Source organism: Bradysia coprophila, unplaced genomic scaffold (genome assembly GCF_014529535.1).
Source record: "Bradysia coprophila strain Holo2 unplaced genomic scaffold, BU_Bcop_v1 contig_297, whole genome shotgun sequence".
Lineage (NCBI taxonomy): Eukaryota > Metazoa > Arthropoda > Insecta > Diptera > Sciaridae > Bradysia > Bradysia coprophila.
In genome coordinates, this window is record NW_023503555.1 from 5401109 (window position 1) to 5419576 (window position 18468).

At 33.4% G+C, this 18468-nt stretch overlaps 1 protein-coding gene across 8 annotated transcripts in view; it reads left to right on the top strand.

Moving 5' to 3' along the window:
- Positions 1 to 18468, top strand: part of LOC119078436 (neuronal acetylcholine receptor subunit alpha-7) — a 171381-nt gene that overhangs the window by 88129 nt on the left and 64784 nt on the right. For 5 of the 8 annotated variants that reach the window (XM_037185954.1, XM_037185955.1, XM_037185952.1 and 2 more), the window contains one exon: positions 8267 to 8311. In XM_037185954.1, the coding sequence (XP_037041849.1) occupies positions 8267 to 8311 (45 nt within the window). Of the gene's footprint in view, positions 1 to 49; positions 95 to 8266; positions 8312 to 18468 lie in introns of all 8 variants that reach the window. The other 3 variants (XM_037185956.1, XM_037185953.1, XM_037185950.1) reach the window with 1 other exon arrangement.

Sequence of the window (18468 nt, forward strand, 5' to 3'; positions counted from 1 at the left end):
AAACCCGAAAAAGAAACCAACAAATTTTATTGCTAACATCTTTTTGTAGGACGAAAAGAATCAGATTCTTACCACAAACGCGTGGTTAAATTTGGTAAGTGACATGTACCCGGGATGCAAGCGTCATGATCGAATAATTATGATAAAAAAAAACCGATTAACCGAAAACAATTGTCTTGTTCGTAAATATTTTTCTGTTCTCGAATTTTATTTTTATAAATATGAAACGAAGTGTGGTTTGAGGATATGTTTTGATTTTGTTTTGATTTTTATTTTATTGAATGTATGTTTTGAACTAAACAAAAATTAATTAAAATAAAAAAAAATAATCAAACAATGCAAACATACGAAAAGGGGACTGCTATTAGGGAATTAATGGATTAGAATATTTTTTATCTGAAAACTATTTCGGTAATAAAAACTTATCACCTAGCTTCATCATATACAGGACTTATAGAATGCGTCACCAAAATTTAAAACAACGTTTCAAAGAACCTATCAATGGTTTATTCATAAAATATGCACGCTAATTAAGGGTGAGGGCAGTCTGAAGAAATCTATAGCATTTAAAGCTTTGATGTTAAAAAATTGAGAATTACAGGCGCAGCTGAGGTTCACAATACATGGTGTGATGAGTTATTTCAATTATGCAACGTGTTTCATACAACGCTTTCGTAACGAAGCGATTTCATCATTAACTTTATCGCACAAGTCACTAGTGCGACAAATTCCATATCAACACTGCTTTGAGTGTTGTAATATCACATCAAACGGGTGCTGAAATAAATCACTTTACAACACTAAAATGAGTGCTGAAAAGAGGCGTATTTCAATTCTCGGTGGCACAATAGTATGTTGTGTTACACATATTGTAATGTTGATTTTTTCAGCACTCGCTCCGCTCGTAAGGAAAGTTTGGGTCGTGTGCTGAAAAAATCGCATTACAATACGTGTAACACATCATGCTTTGTGCCAACCGAGAATTGAAATAGATAAGAGCACAAAAAATCATAATTTTCATTGTAAACAATCACTCTTCAAATTTGATCGATCACATTGCTTTGCATTTTCTCAAACGAATGCTGTAACAACTCATACAAATTCCATATCAACACTGCTTTGAGTGTTGTAATATCACATCAAACGGGTGCTGAAATAAATCACTTTACAACACTAAAATGAGTGCTGAAAAGAGGCGTATTTCAATTCTCGGTGGCACAAAAGTATTTGAAGATCTTTTATGATCCTGCTTGGTTACCGAGTTACGTAAAAAGCATTTCATCACAGTTACTGTGTTTTACTATCTCTCTCAGTCTGTTAAAAGTACCAGTCGGAAGCTTACTCGATTTTAACGTTTGGGTGATTGTCGTGGGGAATTTCGTCATTGTCGAGTACGTAGAAACTTTTTAAAGCCTTTCCCTTGACGAATAACTCGTGGTGTTATGTTACTTAGTGCCGAAAGCCATATAATCGCAGTAGTGTTAACTGTAGTGGTGATTAAGTGGATTCAATGATGATGTGAGACAACTAGAAGGACATTAATATACTATACGCCTATCGTCGTTAGGTCACTCTACCTCGCTAAACAGTCACTGCTAAAAACACTCACACAAACTACGTGGTGAGGTATCAGTTTCATAAACACTAAACCCTCCAATGAACACATACGCCAAAAATATGCCAAAAATACCGTGGTAAAACAAAACAAGAATTAATTTAAAACTTTCAAACCGCACACAGCTCTTCCGCAATTCATAACATTAAAATACAAAAAAAATCCTTAGCCCAATATTGGCCCGCCAAAATACTTAAAATTTGCATAACTCTCTGAATTGTATAACCACTCAAGCGATGAATGCTAAGCTCAATATGCAATTTCGTTCAGCTTTCTTATGCATCCTGAAAAAGCCTTACAATTTCAGATTTGAGTGGAAAAAAAGCATATTTTTTAAATTAAATGTTTTTGCACGCTTTTGAAAGCCGACGAGGTTCTTATACCATCTTTTCAGCGGATGTATAAATATCTACTGCTCTTGAAGTGCGAAATGTTTTGAAGGTGTTGCTTGTATAGAACGGTAAAAAAAAATTTCCCTCTCAAAAAAAAACCCCCAGCGCATATTGAAATCAAAAGCGATAAACGTTTTTTTTTAAATATTGAATACAGTTTTTAAAAAATGTTTCACGTTCTCTACATATCCTTTCATAAATTCGAATTTGTGTTTATAACCTCTATCCCATAACGAGTTATATGTAAGTATACACATACACACACACACACCTTCTATTTCTATACACCAACGCAAACTGGGTCACCACTTTAACAAATGGAAACTCTCGACTCTCGGCTTTATATGAACAAAAATGAATACCATCCAATGTACCGAAAAAAAGTTTTTCAATATCAGGATTAAATGTTCATATTAAATTTTATGTTTAGGTATACTGGTACGGTACATACTTGGTATTCATATACATTTTTTTCTGTGGAAACGCTAATGTTTATGTGGCTTATTATTATTTTCACATATTCCAATAAAGAGTTTCGTCAACATTGCTCCCACTCCCCCACAATTGCCACGCACACGTAACCGTTCTATTGAATTTTTTGTGTGTATTTTTTTGGAAAATATACAATTATGAAATCCGCAACTGTGTAAAAAGCTAATAACTCTATTCGAAATATTCATTTGACTGCATACTGCATACAATTTGCATTAAAGTTCGCAAAAAGTGTGCTTCACACACACACACACACACATACATACATACAAAAAAAAATTGAATCGAAATGTCTGATCGTTCATATGCAATGCAGTAAATAAACAGGAAAGATATCAACAACAATAATAACAAGAAAACCAAACAAAGACCCGAGAAAGAACATTAATTATTTTTCTTTTGTTGGCTCGGTAAAGGGAACGAAGTATAAAAAAACAAAAGGCGGAAATATATTAGAGTGGTGTAGGTATACTGGATGGTATAGAACAAGGGAAAATTGATAGGTTTGTTGTTTTTTTTTCTTTCTGTTATCGAAACTTGTTATACAGAAAGAACTCGGGGTGGTTACAACTGATTTTCAATTTACAAAAAAATATATTGCATTTTCTGCAGAAAAATTCTTTTCGATGATTTGTGCAGTGTGCATAGTTTGGCGTCCAAAATGAATGATTTTAAGAAGTTTTCGGCTGGCACTGAACTCATGCCAAAAGAATTTAATTCTCATAATGGTTTCGGAATTTATCATACGGTTCGTTACATGGTACATTACGTAAGGGTGGATAACCGATTTTATGCAGTCTCCTTTCCAAACAAAAACAAACAAAGAACTTTAAACAATAAATGATAATTTAAAAGATATGAAAATAAAATAGAAATTTAACGTTGCTAGTTGGGTACATGTCATACTGAATATTGCATGCGTGTCAATTTAATCTCACCAATTTTAATCAAAACAAAAAAAAAGTTTTTTTTTCTTTTCTTTTTTAACTAACAAAATTTACCTTTCAAACTATGCCCAAATTTATCCTCAACTTTTATCATTTCGAACACATAATAAAATAACCGAATCTATATTTACGACAATTTTTGCGGTACCGAAAGCGATACATAAATTTTTTACGGATAATAATTTTGCAGCCTGAGCATTGAAACACTTTTAAGTCGCTTTATTTTGCTTAACACTTTTACAGCACAGTCGCCAAAAAAATATTTGCTTCTAACGTTATAATCTTGAGCGTTCAGAAATTGAAAGATATATCAATCCAAAAAAAGAGTGTAGAGTATACGAAACGAACGCTCGATAAATTTCTTCAACGAAAGCGGAATAATAAGTTTAACGCGAAAATGGCAGTTTCACGAGGAAAGCGGTCGACAAGTCTACGAAATAAGAATTTGCTATTTGATCGTCAAATAGTCTTCAGGGCTCGGTTGGCTATTCACTTGTGCGGTCAAAGTATAACTACGTCACAGAGGCGAAGTATAAATTTTGAATTTGTTGGAGTATTTTTAACAGATTTATCCAAAATCTTTTACTTCAAAAGATGTAACATGAATTTTGCCACAATATAAAACAATGGGACCAGAGCTCATCGTTCTTTTTTGTCGATAGCAGAATGAATTTGACTGATGTAACACCATAGATGTTACCGGGCTGATTTTTTGGTAGCCAGTCCGGTCCTGAAAACAATCAGACGTTTTCAAAATTATTGTAAATGCTTTCCTCTTTGCTTAACTTAATAATTGCATACATTTCACATCCATCCATGGCGTAAAATTTATGAAATTTTATTCATCAAATACGTTGGCTACATTTAGCGCTACGACCGCAAAAAGTAAACGAAATTCTGAGAATTATTCCAAACAAAACCAACTTTCGATGTACTTAACGGGAACATATTTAACCACAGTGTTTTCGTTGAAACTGACTGAAGGTAAACAATGAAACAGTCGTGTAACATAACCCAACGTGAAGCGGTTAACCCACGCAAATAGTTCACAGATCTCTGTAGTTTGCAAACAACATTTCCTCTGGATTAATTTTCCTCATTAAAAAATCTCTTTCAAACAGTGAGTTGTATTTTTAACTACGTAAATCAAATAGCTAGCAATCACTAAACAGATAAGGTTCAACATTGGATGTGATTTTCATTTGAACTAATAATTTAAAGAGGACCTTATGAACAAATTTTTGAAAACGTTCCAGAGGGCTGCGAAGTTAAAACTGCTAGAAAACGTGAGAAATTTCTTCGTAAAATAAAATTTTGTTTATTCGGTAGTCATAAAGGAGTAGTTCCGGAGACATGGTATGCTCTTTCAGTAATGTCAGCAATGGTCTGTCATATTTAAAATTAATAAATCAAGAGGGATCGTGGTAACATAACAACCTAAAGATTTTTTTAGCATAATATTGTAGCCAACCATATGATGAACCCATTCACCCCACTCTCACTCTCACAACAACAAAATGTGATTGAGTGTCAAATGCCCAGCATTCGCTAACGTTACACATTTCTCTTCTAGTACCTTTCGGTAAATAAAAACATCGACGGTTATTGTTGCTCAGCTATGTAAACATTCGACTATTTACGAACACAGACAAATTGCTAAAAGGGACATCATTGTCGAAGTCAATTTACTTTACACTTCTATATACGCATATTGGGAACGCAGACACTCCGTTCCATAAAAATTCACGTCGTCACTCTATAGTACTTAACCCTTAGCTGGGGGGACGAAAAGTTTTATTTGATTATCTATAAAAAAACATAATATCACATTGATGGTCGAGGTCACCTACCTAGCGTTAACAAGACCATTCAACAGATTTTATTCTTTCATAAAATATTATATTTATTTTGGAACGTGCGTGTATTATATGTACGTTTATGTGCATTAATGTTCGCGCATTCATTTCGGTTCTCTGGAAAGCAATCATTACAATGCTTTTACAACATTTTAATTCGTGTGTTAACTCTTTACATGATACGTGTACCCATAAAGTACCCACCAAATGCTCATATTCTTTATTAAAAAAAAAACCCGACGTTAAACTTTAATAGTCTCGTGTCCAATGTTGGGCGTTCTTAATGCAGAACGTAATTTACACATTTTTATGTCGACTCATATAAATTGTCCATTAACTTTCGGATAAATAAGAGCATAATTTTTATGCCCCCTTGTTTCGCAGTCGTGTGTATTGTCACGTGCTACCCCGTCATTCAGCTACTTTCAAAATTATATACAACTCGTCTCTTGCGACAATTTTCATTGAAGCCACATGATCGATTCTCGAATCATCAATTTTTGTCGGTAAAATGTGCAAAAATTAATTGCACGGCACCTCAAGCTTGCAGATCTGTCTCCTATTGAATGTTTAAAGAACGGAATTGAAAGAAATGGGGAAATTTTTTTTTATTCCAACACGATTCGGGTGGTACTCATCGTAATTGATTATACGTGCTCCTCGGATCCATGTAAATCATGTGGTTTTCCCATACATTCAATCATGATGTTGAACGTACAATATGCAAGGAAAATTTTATAATTCAAAATAATAAATTTTCATGTGCGGTGGAAAAGACATAATAAAAACCAGCCATTAGAGATTAGTTGGATTTTTATTTGATCAAATGAACGTTTTCACATTTCTTTGTGTAAGCGTTTAGCGAATGGGAAAATTGAACTATTGAAATACAATGAAAAAAAAAAACAATTGGTTCGTACTTCGATGGATGCTCATCTGTGAATAAATTTAAATTTTGCAAAAAGCTTATGATTAATGATAAAAAGTGGTGATGAGGAAATTGGATTTGTATTCGTTTTTGAATGAAACTCGATTCTATGGAGACTAGATCTCTCATGTGCCCAAGTTAAATATAAAGTAAAATTTAAGCGAGTGGCTGAGGCAGTTTCGAACCTGATTATTTTTTGCAAAAGTTCCTCCTTACGTTCACACAATTCAAAGTATGAAAACCTGGCTACGCAACCATTGTTCAGATTTGACTGTTTCATTGTAAGTGTGATGCAAATCGTCGGCCTAATATTTCACAGACGACAAACATATCGTCACCACTATATAATTGTAGAATCTATTACTTCCTTTGATCTATAAGTATTTCCAAGATATTGGTTCCGAATCTTTTACTTCAAATGTTGTAAGCAACATTACCCCGTTATTAAAAAAAAACACATTTCGTTACTGTCGATATCAGATGGCATAGACGCTGGTAAATTATTGTTGGAATTTGTCACAGGCGGTGAAATTTCAGCATGAATTTACTTCGGCTGTTTTTCAGCTGATCCACACATACAACCAAAACTTTTTACACTTGTTTATACGGTTGAAACTGCTGCACGCACGCGCGTGGTAGTGATAAAATCGTATAATGATGTATAAACAGTTTTGATTGTTTGTGTGAATCAGCTGAAAAACAGCTGAAGCAAATTCATGCTGAGATGTCACTGTCTCCAACTGAATCCCGCAACAATTTAAATATTATTACAATCATGTTTTCAGTAAAATTTAAAGAGTCCTTTTGAAATGCTGACATTTACCCACTGGAGCCATATGTGCAAATAAAAATTAAAAATTTTCGCAACATCCTCAGTGCTTGTCTATTCAAAACTCAGAACAATTATCGTCTCAAATCAGAATTACACAAACGCAATGTGCCACAAAAAACCAAAATATTCATTCACAGATGGCTAAGTATACCCTTAGGACAGTTATCGAATCTATTACTTGAGTGGTTATTTTCGATAGTCTTAAACAAAATCTTTCCCATCATTTGTTGTAACATACATTTTGTGACATAAGACGACGTTAGCTACGGGCTCGTCGCTTGTTTTTGTCGGCGCTTTCCACAACAGATGATGAGGAATTCAATCACTTGTCTCTTCAGAAAAACTTTCTCATAATTTTGCGCCCTTAGAGGAAGATTTTGTGTCCATTTAGTCTAATGCAAATCTAATACAAAAATTACTTAATGCAACCGACACAAACACGAGATTAACACTGATAATGAGCACTTTATTGCCCAGTAAACTGCCGCAAATTTACGAGTTTTATTCTTTGTTAAATTTCTCTGCGAAAAATCCTAGTTTCATATACTAGCGACTCAGCTGTTATGTAACGATTATCATCAACGAAATTGCTTTTTTACACACCTGAATGCAAACGAAACTAATTTTCCCGTTTGTATTTAATAAACAAAAACGGAAAACGATTCGAAAATTTAGCGCAACACACCAGTTCTTTATTCAAATAATGGTATTCGGATGGGGCGCATGAGCTGTGTGTTTCTGTTGGAAAACATATTTAAACAATGAAAATCGCAAATTTATTACATTCTACTGTAAAATATATAATAATTTTGTCGAGTATTCTGTTCCCCATTGTTAAAGTCTTCCTCATTGTTGAATCGCCTTTTTTTTCCCTGAAAATAAAGGAAACATACACCCACCACATACATCAAATCAGACTATGATTTTTATATATAAATCTAACGATGCAAAAGTGAAATTTATGTTTTGACTTAACACACAAAAATTAAGATTAACCATCCCAGATTATAGTAATAAATTTCGGTAAAAAATAACGTTAACATCTGGGCCTAAGGACAATTTAATGCATTTTATGTATCGCTTTTATGTGTCGCTGAACGATAAATTAAGTTCGTAAAACAATTGTCTTGAATAATAACAAAATTTTCATTTTTTCGTTGAATTTATACCTTGATTTTCGTCATTATTATATTAATTATTGTAGGACGAGAAGAACCAACTCCTAATAACAAATATTTGGCTTTCCCTGGTAAGTTAAACAAAATGACTAAAAAAAACCTATTGTATTACACACACGGCAGGTTTTACGTTACAATTTTTTCTTTTATTATTTAAACTAGACTGATTTTCAGCGATGATAAGTTTTGAGTTGCGTTTTTTTTTTCTGACAGTAACAACTTTCTCTCATATCATTTTCTTGAGCATATAAGTTTCTTGATTAATTTTTGTGGTTTCATACCTCGGAGCGAAGTTTGCTCCGAATGAATTGAAAGGATGTTATCAAATTATCCATTCAAGAAACTGTGTTATGAGTTGTATTTGTACGTTATTCCAAATTTTGAAATAAGAAACTTTCCAGTATTCTAAAAACAATAAATTGGGAATTTTGTATTGAAATAGAGTGTACATTCTAATTAAATTGAATATGTGCTCTAAACTTTGTCATACACACACACAATGCAACCCCGATTTTATTTATGTGGAATGAAAGTTTTCGAAATCATTTCTGTATTATTTGAACAAGACAATAATTGGGAAAAAGGAAGACAGTTGAGAGAGACAGAGAGGGAGACAGAGAGTTGAGAAAGAAATAGAATTAAACAGAGTTAAAACTTCTTGTAGAAATTACAAAATAATATTTTCCTTACAAAACTAACAACAAGTAGGTTAATTAAATCTGAAATTTTTCTTTAATTTTTATGGAATGTTTGAACTAGTTGCAATATTTGAAAATGTCCACGAGATTACATAATTCCTATCTATTGTAAATAAAAATGAAAAATTTCCGTTATATTTCTATCGTAGAGTTATTTTTCCTTTTTAACTTTTAATTTGTCTTGACTACTTACAGTAGAAATGAGTTTAATTAATTTGAAACAGTTAGTAGGTACTGTATCTTGTATCAATTATGTTGTTGAAACTTGAAACCAATCTTATTCCACCTACTAAAACGAAATGGATTTCTAAATGGTAATCGCATTCCATGAAATCAATACTTTAGTGTACTTCAGTACGATTTATAAGATACTGTCGCTGGAATAAAGAATAAAGAATTTTAAACGAAATATTTACACAATGATCCGTAAATAAATATCTCTGGCGTTGTTTTGTTAAGGTGCAAGAGGAGACAATTCCATCACGAAAAAAACTGTCATTGCTACTGTCCAATGATCCTCGAAATCTTCAAATAACTGTGCGATTGACTTGACTTTAATTGAACAGTTGGATGCCCTTTCGAAATTTTTTGGATATTATTAATCAGATTTGAGTCTTGAACAAGGTTCCACAATATTTTGTTTGACTGCACCATTTGGTGCTGCGGAATACACTGCAATAACGGCTACGAAGAGAGTGGTTCAGAGACTTGTTAAAGTTCAGAAATTGCGACGTTCGGAAAACTACTACTTCGGGAATCATGAGACATACATTTTCTAATTGGTCCTCATAACGGTCGATAATAACACCTTTGGTTGAACACTTTCGTATTAAGTACTGTTAAATCGGGTGCAGTCTTTAAACAGTTGTTTTCACAGATTGTTTTCAAAAATTCCTTTTTTGTGGTTCGTAGCAGACATGACCCTCAATTTGTGAGACTAATAGAAAATATATTTATCATAATATCTGAAGTAGACGACCGTCCGAAAATCGTAATTTTCGAACTTCAACGAGTTTCCGCCAACTGTAGCGGACCATTTTTTTAAATATTTTTATCAGAATCGCTACCAGATCACTTGTTCACCACCCACTCTGTAATTGTGAGTGCAGTGGATTCCGCAGAACCAATTGGTGCAAAAAAAATGTAACCTTTTTCTGGACTCCAAGCTGATTGTAATATCCAAAAATATCGAAAGTGCATCCACATGCTTGTTGAAAGTCCATTAACCACACTGTGATTGTTATAAATAGTTTTCACAGCTTATCCTAAAGCCTCCAGAGACGTCAAGAATATTGCGAATCATTCAGTCTATCACTTCTGCCGTTCAAAATATGACTTAGTGTTTGACATAAAATCTGTTACTTCATTTATTTTAACATTCACATTTCACGTTAAACCAGAGGTCATCGCTCGCTATAGTCGTTGCAATCGATAACAGGTGATAGCAGATCTTTACTAAGTTTATTAAAAAAAATGTAAATTAACCTGAAATGCAAAACTAAGTAGAAACTTGTGCTACGTATAATCTTAACAACGAATAAAAATCCAATCCCCTTGTTCCGTCGTTTCGATATAAAACTCTAAACGATGCACAAGTTTTTCGCAAATTTATTTTCCTTTTTTTTCATAAATGTTATTATCGAAATTCTCGATAAATTTAATATGAAACATGAAAATGATATCGTAAGATTGTCGTCTCAGCGTAAGGTAGTTAATAAAAAGTTTTTTTTTGCTCTTTCTTCTTCTTGCTGATTGAGGATAAATGCAGAAAGTTTTTTTTTCTTCGTATCCTTTCTGTTAAAAAGGTAGATCAATGTATCGGTAAAATTGGATTGTAATAAAGTTTGCTGATGGAAACTTTAAATTGTTCCTCGTAAAACGATTATGCATAAAGAGCAAAGATGAAGCGCACCAGTATCTTATAAAATCGTAAAGTGCCCTTTCAATTCCCCAGTTTCAGTTACGAATTCATTCGTTCACTCAATAAATACATTTTCATTTCATTGTATTCAGTTGTTTCGCATATAATTCATAATCTCTCTATACTTTACTATGAAACTAGTCGAAAACATGCCAACGATGCACAGAATTAAAGTACCAATTCAAGCCGGTTGTAGTTACAATTATCAACTATAATAGAGCCGCTAAATGTTTTGCGAAATAATAATCGAACTTCAGGTAGCTTAAATGTATACACGAAAGAGAACTAGCCAGTTAGAATCGTAATTCGATTTAATACGTGCTATTGAATTTTAAGTCTATGTAGTCCATTGGATCAAATTTAGAACTTTTTTGAAAATGTCGTTTCTGGTAAAGGAAACTGAGTGACATACAATTGTTAAAAGTTTTCTTTGTGCAGAATAAGCACCAGCTGATCTACTAACACACACTTACCGTATGATAAATAATCAAAACACATTCTGAACAATTTGTTTATTTCAATCATACGTGTTATGTGCGCGCATAGATGACGTTAACGTAGAAATGCACTGTGTGTAGGGTTGCCTTTGAATTGTTTACAATACAAACTGTTTTTGTTTGTACACAAGCTGGTGATATTCAGCTGGTGCTTATACTGCACATAGGAAACTTTTAACAGTTGTATGAGTACTGAACGCATTACACCTCTTTAAACCACAAACTTTCAAAGCAAATTTCAAGTACAAATACTTTTGCTGATCACAATCACAATTATAGATGCAGAATATTTTACTTCATTAGTTTCAACATGCATTTTGCTATATAATGCCATATTCGAAGCCGGTCAACACGTTCTGTTTTATTATCGCTGTCGATAACCCAGACCCAGGTCATTTGTGCATTCGGGCGATGCTCGAAGGGCTTTTTTATTTTTGAAGGAATGAACTACAAAGAAAGACTACAAATTTTCTCCATACGACGCACAGAGGGCTTCTTCAAGTTAGTCCGGTTGTATGATAACGATGGTATGTCGACAAATAGATTCAGGAACAGGAGTAGGAGTACTGGAGTACTAGAATGTTGCAACATTTCAAAAACCGACAATAAATCAACCTACATGATTTAACCCGTTATAGTCTACATTTAGGCGAAATATCAATTAATCTCCTGACCTTCCGCATAGAGTATTAGCATACTTCGAGGCGTGATACGGAGGTCTCGTTTAAGCCGGTGGTCCAGACTCTCTGGACAAACAAACAAAACAATATCCGTTTTTGAAAAGAAAAAGTTGCCCAACAAAACTGGCTATAAACGAACAAATTTCGTGGCACTTCTTTCTATCGCACAACAGCATTACGAAGAATTGCAGCATTAAAAGAATGACATCCCTTGTAACATCATTTTTTCTTCTCCACCCCATCCTGTATCTTTAGACGATGGCGTGTATCTTTATAAAAGAAAACAAATTATTTAAGTGCCAACAGTTTTTGCATTTTATTTTTTGTTTCAGTAAAATGAATTTGAGTTCATTTACAAACAAAAGTCATTTATCATTCTCAAACAAATTTCTATCGTCGCAAGTACGAATATTTATTTGAAGAAACCCTCCCGAACATCATCGCAACCATATCGACATGTATCTATCTATATACCACGTTCTATCTTTTTCGCATAAATATAATGTCAGAGCCAGCGAATATATATACAAATTATTAAATAACTTTGTCTTTGTTTTTACGTAATAATAATTCGAGTGATGAAAATCCGTCTTCAATCAAATTTTTGAGTTATTATTGACGCGCTTCGTTCTTGTGATAAAATATTAAAATATATTATGTATATATCTACGGCGCGCGGCGGCGCTATCGTTACATGCCATCGTTATAAATATTGCGTAAGTATATCTGTTTAGAATTTCATCGCTTGCGGTAAATGAGCACCAACATTTTACGACCACAATTTGGATTTTCGGTTCGGGTTGATGATCGCGCTCTCTCACTGGTTTGGCGGGTTTGTAAGTTAAATAAAATTATACTCGTAGGTGTTCTGCGATTTAGATTCACTTTTTCCGCGGTATCATTATGATCCAGGAAATGTGTATACAATGCCAGACCGACTTTATGATATCAAATTTATGTGGTTTTGAATTGGTACTTGAGTTCAGCTGTTTACCGGCGACATAAAACCAAGAATGGTGGCGCTCCCCTATTTTACTGTACAAGGCGATTTTTATTTGAAATAGATTGAAGTCACAACAGCGCCACCTGTTCGTGCACTTCACTTACGACGTTTATCTCTCGGTTTGCTTGACAGTTTGTTGAGATGACGGAAGTCCTTTATATCGTTTGAACGAACTGTCGCGTAAAAGGATAGCTAAATGGCGTAAGTTTGCGGATACGTCTAGTGAAGTGACTATTTTTGGAAAAAGATTTTCTTGAATTTTTCCCTGATTATCGCACATTTTACCCTATTTTCGTACAAAATATATTTTTGGTAAACTTAGGAAAAATGTACGAAAATTATGGAAAATGTATGAAAATTTAGGAGAGTGAAGAATAATGTTTTTCTAAAAATATTCCCTGCCTTAATGTCAGCTATGAATAATATGTAACCGAACCGGGACATTGATGCACTGATTTCGTTGAAATTTTCGTAGTGAAATTTGAGCAAATTTCCGTAAATTTCAGCAAACTCAGAACCTTGTCTTTAGGAAAGTGTTTTCCAAAATTTTCCCACATTTTCCAGAACTTTTCTACATTTTTTTAAATTTTACCAAATAATTTTTTGGAAAAAATTAAGCAAAATATGGGAAAATCTAGGAAAAGCAGAAAACATCCCCAAAATGTGGGAAAATGTATTCCAGGTCTGTAACTAGCCAGACAACTCAAGGAAACTCAGGGAGGGGGGGGGGGCAAATCGAAGATAATTTTCTTTCTATATGACGAAATAAAAAAAACGGTTTTTTGACATTTTCAGGGGTGGCATGCCAGCCCCAAGAACCGCTAGTTACGGGCCTGATGTATTCCCAAATATATTGTCCCTGCAGTTAACCGAGAAATTTAACCGAGAAATTTAGCCGATAAACTTTCCGGAGAATAATCTCGTCGATTGTACCGATCGCTTTTACCTCACAATAGTTTTGTGTGCAGATTTATGCGAAAATTAGGGAATTTTTCGCCGTTACGGCTAAATTTGAAACTTTGTCACCCAAAAAGCTTCATTCATATCCGCAACTAGTTACAAAGCGACATCAAAATTAGGTCAAACCAAAAAAACATTCAAATAAAACCGAAATGTTTCTATTTACACGTAACGTTAAACCAATTTGATGGAAGTTTTCAAAATTTTGCGAAATAAAGTTGGTGAATTTTACACCAGAGAATGTTTATCATAAAATTTGATATTAATTTGTAAAAACAATAACAAATTTTGCTAATTTTATATACACGCCGTGTGTGTTTTCAAAATTAAATTTAAAATATTTAAATAATAATTTTTGCATAAAATAAGTTTATCATAAACGTGGCTGATTTTGAGTTATAAATTTGAAGAAAAAAAAAATTTGATTGACGATTGAAATCAGAGGACTCCAACTGTTTATCTTGACGGATTTTATAGATGTGATAATGTTTTTAAAATAATTAATTCAATGGTCAATGACCATTGGTCATCATCATAAAAACGAAAGGCTGTGGAATTACAGACCATTCAGCGAAAATAATTTTTTTTCTTAGATGTTACACAAACAGTGACACAAACCGTTCTGTGTTGAATTGTTGGAACGTTAAAAAAAACAGACTCCTCTCATGTTATTCGTCATTCATTTATTTTCTGTTCAATTTTCCTTTTATTACGAACTGCTTCTTCATTCTTTTTTCCAATTTATACGTTTATCGTCTGAACTACTGTTATAGAGCCACGTATAAAAAAAAAATACTTAAACTTCTGTATATAAATAGAGTATTTTAATCAATCAAAACTAAACTTAAAAACATCATTTATACTTCCCCCATTTCCACATATAAAACGAAGATAAATAAAGAGAATACCATATGCCAATATATTTAACATCCCCACCTCCTCCTCCACCAATTTATAAGCCATTTAACCAAACAAATATACCAAATATTTTAATATTTCCCGCCCATCCTGTAACAATTTCCTTCGTGTGTATGGTTTTTTATTCCTTCACCATTTTTGTTATACATTTTTCTTTCTTCGGCATGTTCCTTTACCCATCTTTGTAGTTTTTTTTGTTGTTGTTGTGTGGATAGAACTCTTATAGTGTATATCATTTTGTGTAACAAGACATTTGTATGGAATATTATCCGAACAGAAGATCTCTTGATATGAATAGTGAAACTTCTTTTTATTGTTACATTTATGTGTGTCATTATAGAAGAGCGAGAGAAAAGAAAATACGAAAAAAAACTTAGCTTCTTATAGTCCTGTTGAGTGTCAAAAGTTTATAGATGGTGTGCAAAGCTTTTATTCATTTCAACCGCATGCTGGTCCGTGTATGCATGGTATATAGTAAATTTATAAAACTTTTTTTTTTGTAAAAATTCATTTTTATGAAATTTTTGCGTACTTAAAGTACACATCGTGCATGTACAGTGAAATTCCCAATTTTTCCTCCGACTGATTAATGACTTTTCTCATATGGCACGATTTAAAACAATTTTTTGTTTGTTTTAAAACAACAGTCTGAATTCAAAGGAAGAAGAAAAAAATCATTGAAAACATATCGTGAGCGGCGGGGCCTATTTTTTTTGGATTTTTTTACTCAAATTTCAACAGTTAGAGGCAGTGAAATTTCAGCATGATCCACACAAACAATGAAAGCTGTCTATACGGTTTTACCACTACCACAGGCGTAGCAACTTCAACTGTATAAACACGATTCATGCTGAAATTTCACTGCCTCTGACTGTAAAATTTCTTTTAAAAAAATCTGGCAATTACAGTCCTGGTAATTACATTTACAATCCAATTCTCCTTATTCAATCCACATGCATTGCCAACGTTACGACATTTACGTATGGATATGTATTATAACGTGTAAATCTCATGTGGAATGAATAACGTCGATTGGATTGTAATTGTTGAAAATGTAACTTTTTGTAATTTTTCCATTGTATTTTAGAAAATCAAGAAACCCTTAGAAACTTGATAAAAAATATCATTTCCTAAAAATAGGCCCTGATGACCGGTGTGTACATTTTCATTTATATTCTCGTGTACAGCCGATGGTGGTTTAATTTCTACCATAAAATGGAAGAAATTTTTTTTTTTCGTTTTTTTTTTAATGTCTCATTCCGAAGCATTTTAATTACAACTGATGGATGAATGTATATGTGAGTTTGAGCTTTACATACAGACAGCTTAAAACCGATGGTGATGAATAACATATTAACAGTGCAAACAACAAGACGTTAATAATGTGTTTGTTAAGGGATGACTTGCCAGATCATTGAGTAATGAATTGTGAAAATATTTGAAATGAAAATTTCGGCGATTTTAAAGCTGGAATTTTGTGCGCGTTTTTATGACGATTACAAACATATGTCCATTATACGTTTTGAATTTTTCAATTATGTTCTTGTAATTGATGATGAGGATGATGATTTCAACAGCAAATGAAGCGACGAAATATTTTTTTTTGTGAATTAAAAGCGCGTGCATTGTGGAGTACTGTTGGGAAAACTCAAACATTCGGTGATGGTGTAATTATTTTCGTTGCAGTTGAATGCATTTCTGACAAAATGACGAATAATTGGAGCTTTTAAAAAAGACGAAAAAATGTCTCAATGAAACTCAAAAGCCTCACAAAAAAAATTAACTTTTCATTTCATGTAACTAATGTAAAGGCTCCTCTAATGCAGCGTTGATTAAAATTTAACAAATTGGGGCTGTAACATTTTAATAAGCTTAAACATGTCATTTGTTTCAAAAGAAACCGCAGGTAACAGAGCTGTAAAATCACCACACCTAATTCAACCTGTCGCTAACAAAGAGGTAGGTATAAAAAATAGCCTCCACCTCCAGCCTCCATTTCTCGCTGAATACATTAAATATCTCACGCTTTCCAGAGCTTTGACACATTGAAAATACTTTACAAAAATCGTTTTAAACTTAACACTTTGACATCCGAACCTTAATGATTTTACGTCAATTCCCTTAGTGTTTCCCCATTTATTGGCGGATGTTGGTTTATACGATTACATGATTGATATAAAATAAAACATTCAATTCGGAATGTTCGTTCGTCAAGTAATAAAATATGGAGAGGCGACATGAACTTAAGTCCTATCGAGAAGGCAGGGTATGGTAAATACATGTTATTCGTTCACAACAGTCCTCTGGATGGTGATTGAAAATTACAGCTCTTCATACAGACTCTCTCTCACACACACACAGCAATTTAATGCGACCATTCAGCTATACATTTTAATCAACGAACAATGACATTAAATTATTTATTTGCGATTATCATTTTAATGGGACACTTAGAAAATGTGTTCGAGCACAACGCTCTATATATATATGGTGGAAGGCAACAGGAACGGAACGAACGACCGGTTTTGTCGGTCACGAATTTCCTTTTGGAAAAAGTTTTTGCTTAAAAGTCAATGATAATCAAATTTGGAAAATTGATTGTCATTTGTGGACTGTGTGGGGCGGATAATAAAAGGGTTATTTCAGCTATTCCAACAAAAGATAAGTGCTGTAAAGTAATTTAGTAAATTGCGAGATATGTCACCCCGTTTATGGGTATAGTCATTGTAGAGAAATTGTATTTTAATGTTTAAGCTATCATATTTAACCGATAGAACTGCAATGCCCAGTCGGAGGGATCGTAAGGCTTACAATATTAACTAGGTAAAGGATTATAATGTTGGGTGAAATTAAGACTTTTTTCGCTTTACATCAAGTGATGGGTCGTTTAAATGAATCTGGTATAAACTCAATTTAGAGAAACCGATTCGTAAATATGAGGCACGCACATTCACGTGAGAAAAAAGGAAGCTTAACATTTAAAAAAAATTTCTTTTGTTGTCCGGAAAAACTACCAGAAATTTTGATCTGAATAAAATCAATGTTAGTTACTGTCATTATCGAATCTATTACTGCCTTTGTTTCAACTATTTTCAACAGATTGATCATTTGTTTTTATCTTGTTTCCGACTCCGACTTCACTATACCCAGCGAGTGATGTATTCCATTCGCTATGTCTCCTAGATTACGCCAGGTCAACCAGGTATGTGGAAAATGGACAAACACACAAAGAACTGACCCTCAGCTGGTGTGCAGTTCGACTTACTACGACATTTATGTTTAGATTGTTGTTGCTATTCCGATCTCCGTGTGAGTTCACAATCCATCACGTTTAGTGTCGAGCTTCCGATCTCTCCGATCTCTTCCGATAGATTCACCTTTCGCATATGATGGTTGTTATCTTAAGCTTGAGAGTCTAAAATCATTCTTTTCGTCGAATTTCATGAACTTTCAACTGCCCTAACATGTAAAATCTTTTATGTAACTACTCGGGATAAAAAATGAAAAGACACGTTTTCGTGTGTTTATTGACCGCGGCTTCACCTCGGACC